The sequence below is a fragment of the Pecten maximus genome, chromosome 1 (genome assembly GCF_902652985.1).
Source record: "Pecten maximus chromosome 1, xPecMax1.1, whole genome shotgun sequence".
In the NCBI taxonomy this organism is placed as follows: domain Eukaryota; kingdom Metazoa; phylum Mollusca; class Bivalvia; order Pectinida; family Pectinidae; genus Pecten; species Pecten maximus.
The window spans coordinates 14595459-14602967 of record NC_047015.1 but is presented as its reverse complement, the minus strand read 5'-3'; the positions used below and the strand labels follow the sequence as shown (position 1 = coordinate 14602967).

General features: G+C 40.0%; 1 protein-coding gene across 1 annotated transcript in view; it reads right to left on the bottom strand.

Annotated features, from left to right (window-relative positions):
• Positions 1 to 379: 379 nt before the first annotated feature.
• The window catches only part of LOC117325734 (histone chaperone RTT106-like), a 55347-nt gene continuing 48217 nt past the window's right edge, over positions 380 to 7509 (bottom strand). Inside the window, exon 3 of the mRNA XM_033882171.1 lies at positions 380 to 704. Within this exon, the coding sequence (XP_033738062.1) occupies positions 604 to 704 (101 nt within the window). The 3' untranslated portion in view covers positions 380 to 603. The remainder of the gene's footprint in view (positions 705 to 7509) is intronic.

Genomic DNA, 7509 nt, shown 5'->3' with positions numbered 1-7509 from the left:
TCCTTCGCGTTTCTTTTATCATTTGTGGGCTCGTTCGCGCTCTCTCGTTGATCATATGTGTGCTTCCTCGCGTGCTTCGTGTATCATATGTGGGCTCCTTCGCTCTGCTTCGTTGATATCATATGTGAGCTCCTTCGCCTTTCTTCATTTATCATTTTTGAGCGTCTCGTTTATCATGTGTGGGCTATACTATTGAAGCTATACTCCCTTAAGTGTCATAGGATTTCGGAGTTTGGAAACAGTCTCCATACCGTTTCAAAGCAGGTCAGTTTCTTGATATACGCGAAGGTCAAACTCTTTTAACGGTTCTAGTAGATTTCGATAAATACCCCCAAACTTCGCTAATAATGGGGTAGATTATCATCATATCACAAACAAATATCATTACAGACGCACTTTTTATTTCAAAAATACATTACATATTATTCTAGCAACAATCGGCAATGGCGCATTGAAGTCCTGACAAACTTATGTCGGGGAACACAAATAACGACAAAACATTCCTTTCGGAAAGTTATCGACCGTGTTTGTATATTCAGTCATTTCCTTTGCAGATGTCAACAACTGTTTATATATCTCTATATATCATCGTACACTAACACATTATAGAAGACTCTCCCTCTCCTCCTCTATTTCTTCCACTACACTGCCACTTGTACTGCTGTCATAAGAATCGTCGTCTTTATCATCCTCATCGCTCGTATCTGTAATGCACAAATATTAAGTCATTAATTTTTCTGCTTAGAAACAAGTTCAGCACAACGAAGTATTTTCAGCACAATGAGGTATTTTCACGCCACTGATTCGATGGACATGTAATTCAGCCATTTCAAGATTATGAGTCTTCATCACTAAAAGAAAGCCAACCTTAATACTTATAGGTTTACAACCGAGAGTATAATTAAAGTATAAAAATTTAAACAGGAGACTATGGGCCAAAAACAGTTAAATTTCTAATGTTTTATATACATATTTAATTTTTCGTTTCTGAGATACGAACAAAAATATTGTTCAAAGTGTCAAAAAACTGTAAAACCTCCATATCCAATATATACCATACAGTGTATTTGATTCTAGCTACTCCTCATCTAAACACAGATATTGTAGAAACTGTAGCACATCCGGCTTCTTTTGACCCTATCCCTTAACTTTTGGGGTTGGTTACAGTACACTATTCATCGTTTTAAGCATAAACAATGTAATTCCATTATATGAAGTACAACAGTAATGAAAACCTTTTATCATATATTTTAAAGACTATCATTTCCTTTTGTATTTTGAAAGCCAATTTGACAAATTTGGGCACCGCCAATTACGGACGGACGATGCACGACGGACACAAGCCGATTGCAATATTGATCACTTGAGAACGAGTTTTCATCGGCGGAACATTTTGAGTTTTAAAAAGTGAGGACTGGGCCTATTGCTACTAACAAAAGGTCTTTATTTTTAAAACAATACATTTAAAAACGATAAAGATAGCTCTTACAATTCATGAGATGTTGAGGGACATACATTTCTTACACTGAGTCACAGGGGACAATGACTCATCATTGGTATGCGAATATCCTGTGGGTCTTTAGTGTAATGTAAAAATTGAAAGTCTTTTTTTGCTTATATTCTCAAATATAGCAGTTATGTGATAGATGGAATCTTAAACTCGTTGCTATGTCATATGAAATTTATTAAACTCGTTCAATAACTTGATATGAAACTCGCCTAAATGCTCGTGGCATATCAAATTATTGAACTCATATGATATAGCCACTCATGTAAGATACTATATTTCTTATATAGAGCTCTTAGGCTTTCATCAGAAATTAGAGAGGAAACAACAGAGGATACTTATTTCAAAAGACTATAGATATTGACACCTGATGGTTTGATTTATTTTATGTATGAGGCGTCTGACGGATACTGTCATAGTGGCATCACACTAGAATGACACACCTGGACACAGTGAGCCAAACCTTATTTCTAACTTTATCACGGGAACAAAGTCCTATCAATGTGTTTTTTAGCTTGAAGCTTAACATAAGAAAGTTAATATTATAAAGCATTATTTACCATGTGTTAATGTTTAATGATTAATAATTTACTAATATTAAATACGAAGGTTTGTCATGTATAAATGTTATAAACCAAGGTTTGTCATGTATAAATGTCATAAACTATGGTTCATCATGTGTAAATGTTATAAACCATGGTTCATCATGTGTAAATGTTATAAACCAAGGTTTGTCATGTATAAATGTTATAAACCATGGTTCGTCATATGTAAATGTTATAAACCAAGGTTTGTCATGTATAAATGTTATAAACCATGGTTCGTCTAATGTAAATGTTATAAACCAAGGTTCGTCATGTATAAATGTTATAAACCAAGGTTTGCCATGTGTAAATGTTACAAACCATGGTTTGTCATGTGTAAATGTTATAAACCAAGGTTTGTCATGTGTAAATGTTATAAACCATGGTTCGTCATGTGTAAATGTTATAAACCAGGGTTTGTCATGCATAGATGTTATAAACAATAGTTTGTCAGGTGCTTATGCTATAAACCATGGTTTGTCACGTACTTGGGTTATAACATGTGGTTTGTGGTGTATTAATGTTATGAACAAATGTTATTTCTTAACAATGGACCAAAACCAAAACGCTTTTCACAAGGTAAATCCTCAAATATAGACAAAATGTGCGAGTTTCAAGAGAACAATGGGTTTTTTTACAATGAAAAGAAAAAAATCCCTTATGGCCCTGCTGCCTGTCCAACAGCGTACTTCGTGTACAACAAGTACCCGCTGAGGGCCCAACATTGTCTCTTCTCTAAAACAATTGCCCGCTGTGTGCCAAACGTTGTACCTAATCCACAGCAGGGGCCCCGCAGTGTGTCCAATATTGCATCTTCTCTATAGCAGGGACCACACTGTGTGTCCAACATTGCATCTTCTCTACAGCAGGGACTACACTGTGTACCCAAAATTATATCTTCTCTATAGCTAGGACCTCGCTGTGTGCCCAACATTGCATCTTCTCTACAGCAGGGACCTCGCTGTGTGCCCAACATTGCATCTTCTCTATAGCAGGGACCCCACTGTGTGCCCAACATTGCATCTTCTCTACAGCAGGGACCTCGATGAGTGCCCAACATTGCATCTTCTCTAAAGCAGGGACCCCACTGTGTGCTTAACATTATATCTCGTCTGCAGCAAGGGCCCAGCTGTGTGCTTTGGTTCGGTTTATTTTGTTTTGCATTTAAGGACGTGCCAGATTTTATCCCGAGAAAACCACCTGCTTATAATCAGTACCGCGGCCTCGCTCTGTATGGCAAACAGTGTATCTTCTCTACAGCAAATGGTCAGCTGTGTGCACAACATTGTATCTTCTACACAGCAAGGGCCCAGCTGTGTGCCCAACAGTATATCTTCTCTACAGCAAGGGCCCAGCTGTGTGTCCAATAGTGTATCTCGTCTACAGCAAGGACCCAGCTGTGTGTCCAATAGTGTATCTTCTCTACAGCAAGGGCCCAGCTGTGTGTCCAATAGTGTAGCTCGTCTACAGCAAGGGCCCAGCTGTGTGTCCAATAGTGTATCTTCTCTACAGCAAGGGCCCAGCTGTGTGCCCAACAGTATATCTTAACTACAGCAAGGCCTCAGATGTGTCCAATAGTGTATCTCGTCTATAGCAGGGGCCCGCGGTGTGGCCAACAGTGTATCTTCTCCACCACAAAGGTCCATCTGTATGCCCAACATTGTATCTTCTCTACAGCAGGAGCCTAGATGAGTCCCTAACACTGCATCTTCTATAGAGCAGGGGCCCACTGTGTGGCCAATAGTATATCTTGTCTACAGCAAGGTCCCGCTGTTTGCCTAACAGTGAACCTTAACTACAGCAAGGGCTAAATGTGTGCCCAACAGTGTATATTCTCTACAGTACTGGCCTTGCTGTGTGCCCAACAGTGTATATTCTCTACAGTACTGGCCTTGCTGTGTGTACAACAGTGTACATTCTCTACAGTTCTGGCCTTGCTGTGTGCCCAACAGTGTACCTTCTCTACAGTACTGGCCTTGCTGTGTGCCCAACAGTGTACCTTCTTTACAGTACTGGCCTTGCTGTGTGCCCAACAGTGTACCTTCTCTACAGTACTGGCCTTGCTGTGTGCCCAACAGTGTACATTCTCTACAGTACTGGCCTTGCAGTGTGCCCAACAGTGCACATTCTCTACAGTACTGGCCTTGCTGTGTGTCCAACAGTGTACCTTCTCTACAGTACTGGCCTTGCTGTGTGTACAACAGTGTACATTCTCTACAGTACTGGCCTTGCTGTGTGCACAACTTTGTACCTTCTCTACAGTACTGGCCTTGCTGTGTGCCCAACAGTGTACCTTCTCTACAGTACTGGCCTTGCTGTGTGCACAACAGTGTACCTTCTCTACAGTACTGGCCTTGCTGTGTGCACAACAGTGTACCTTCTCTACAGTACTGGCCTTGCTGTGTGCCCAACAGTGTATATTCTCTACAGTACTGGCCTTGCTGTGTGCCCAACAGTGTATATTCTCTACAGTACTGGCCTTGCTGTGTGCACAACAGTGTACCTTCTCTACAGTACTGGGCTTGCTGTGTGCACAACAGTGTACATTCTCTACAGTACTGGCCTTGCTGTGTGTACAACAGTGTACCTTCTCTACAGTACTGGCCTTGCTGTGTGCACAACAGTGTACCTTCTCTACAGTACTGGCCTTGCTGTGTGTACAACAGTGTACCTTCTCTACAGTAAGCCACCGCTGTGTGTCCAACATTGTACATTCTCTACAGTACTGGCCTTGCTGTGTGTACAACAGTGTACCTTCTCTACAGTAAGCCACCGCTGTGTGCCCAACAGTGTATATTCTCTACAGTACTGGCCTTGCTGTGTGTACAACAGTGTATATTCTCTACAGTACTGGCCTTGCTGTGTGTACAACAGTGTACATTCTCTACAGTACTGGCCTTGCTGCGCCTTCTCTACAGTAAGCCACCGCTGTGTGCCCAACAATGTATCTCCCCTATAAGCACCGATCAGTAGCGACCATATAAGATTTAGGAATATGGGAAATAATCTCGCGTGAATTTCAGACAGTTTAGTCCTATATTGGGGCGTACATGATTATTTTGACGATATATTTAAGATCTTATTGAAGGATATATTTAAGAACATTATATGCACAGTGTTTGGCCATACGGAGTCTGAGAATAATGTCTAGAAATTAAAGTGCTGACGGACGGAAGGCGTCATTATCATACAGCACTCGTATTTTTGCCATGCCGGACAACAATGACTGTATTTAGAGAAGTACAGAGGATGTCAATGCCAGGCTGCACGTCCAAATATCAACTTACAATCGTGTCAAGTATTTACTCCTGCGCATGCATAACGTATTTGGAATGAGAGTTTGAAATAATTCATAAAAGGCAGAATATAAATGGTAGAATAGAAATGGGAAAGTATCTGAATTCAATCATGGAAATGCGTCATTTTAATGAAAACCCTTTCCTTTATTATAAATGACTTATTCACAGAAACTTCATTAGCTTCAGATACTTGCTGATGGGACTCACGGAATTCTTACCGCAGGGGATTAACTTAACTCATATTACTTCTTACGCCTGCGATATGTAGGGAATTATGTGCATCTTTTTCTCACCGAGTTGTTTGTTTTTCATTTTTAGAATTCAATTGTAATATCCCAACATAATTTAATTGCAACGTGTATCGTTACAGATAATGACATGAATCCATGCGATACAAGAGCCCTGGGCTATCTCTGTTAATACCCTGCAGGATATGTTTATTTATAGTAGCTGTATTACAATGTATATCAATGATGTAGAGTCATTTAGAGGATATCAGCGACAATTAATCGATTTGTACCTCCTCTTACTTCCTGTTTGTCCCAAAGCGTGTCTTCCTATGACAAAGGACTTTAGAAAAATACACACAGGGTATTAACACTAGACACATGGGGAGTAAGATACAGTAGAGCCAATACTGAATTAAACTTTATGATACAGCTGTTATTGTAACTTAATGTACTCACTCATATTCCTTTATATTAGTACATGTTTAGATGTATTTGTTACATACGTTGCTGTTGTGTCGTTGACGTTGTGACGGAAAACTTGGCGGAGCCAATTGAGAGGTTATTAGTTTCTACACTCTACATGTCTTTGATTTGGTAGTCTGTCAAACAGTATAAAAAACATATATATAATGCTGCATCGATATTCCTCCATTGTGATTATTTGAGAAAAAGAACATACGTGTACAGTCAAACCTGTCTCAGTGACCACCTAAAATAAGCCACTCCCTCTCATATGTGACTGTAATGCACGTCGTCCCCAGAACTTGGTAGGGGCCGCGGTGGCCGAGTGGTTAAGGTGTCCCGACACTTTAACACTAGCCCTCCACCTCTGGGTTGCGAGTTCGAAACCTACGTGGGGCAGTTGCCAGGTACTGACCGTAGGCCGGTGGTTGTTCTCCGGGTACTCCGGCTTTCCTCCACCTCCAAACCTGGCACGTCCTTAAATGACCCTGGCTGTTAATAGGACGTTAAACAAAAACAAACCAAACTTGGATTAAGAGACTGCACGCCATTGTCTCTTGGAAGGTCGCATATGACAGGTTTGACTGTACATGATCTATGGATAACGAGGATTGGTACAACACAAGCAAGAACGATGATGTTCGCCGAGGGAAATTCGATCACTAGACAGAAACTGACACCAGTCATAGTACGTCCATAACGGAGTAATCTATATTGATCGAATAATGTGATAATTTTTTGCAGTGAGGACAGCTAACATGAAACACGATATATATTCTATTCATGAATCTACTAGACCTACGTTTGTTGAAAAGGCATTCGTCATTAAAATATAATGCATTAAAGTCATAAATATCAAAATCATCGAATTTTGTTTTATCGGACAAATCATTATATCGATTATAGCGTTCTTTGATGTAGTTGTGTGCCCTTTAACGTTGTAATCTTAGCATAGCGTTAATTGGTGTAGTTGTGTGTCCTTTAACATTATTTACCCTATTAAAGCGTTCTCTGGTGCAGTTGTGCGTTATTTAACGTTGTTTACTTTAGCATAGCGTTCCTTGGTGTAGTTATGTGTCCTTTAACAATATTTACTCTAGTATAGCGTTCTTTGGTGTAGTTGTGCATCGTTTAACGTTGTTTACTTTAGCAAAGCGTTCTTTGGTGTAGTGGTGCATCGTTTAACGTTGTTTACTTTAGCAAAGCGTTATTTGGTGTATTGATGCATCGTTTAACGTTGTTTACTTTAGCAAAGCGTTCTTTGGTGTAGTGGTGCATCGTTTAACGTTGTTTACTTTAGCAAAGCGTTCTTTGGTGTAGTGGTGCATCGTTTAACGTTGTTTACTTTAGAAAGAACACAAACACATTAAATAATCCAATGGAGGAAGCGAGTCCAGATTGAGTTCAATAACTCATTGTTTTATAAT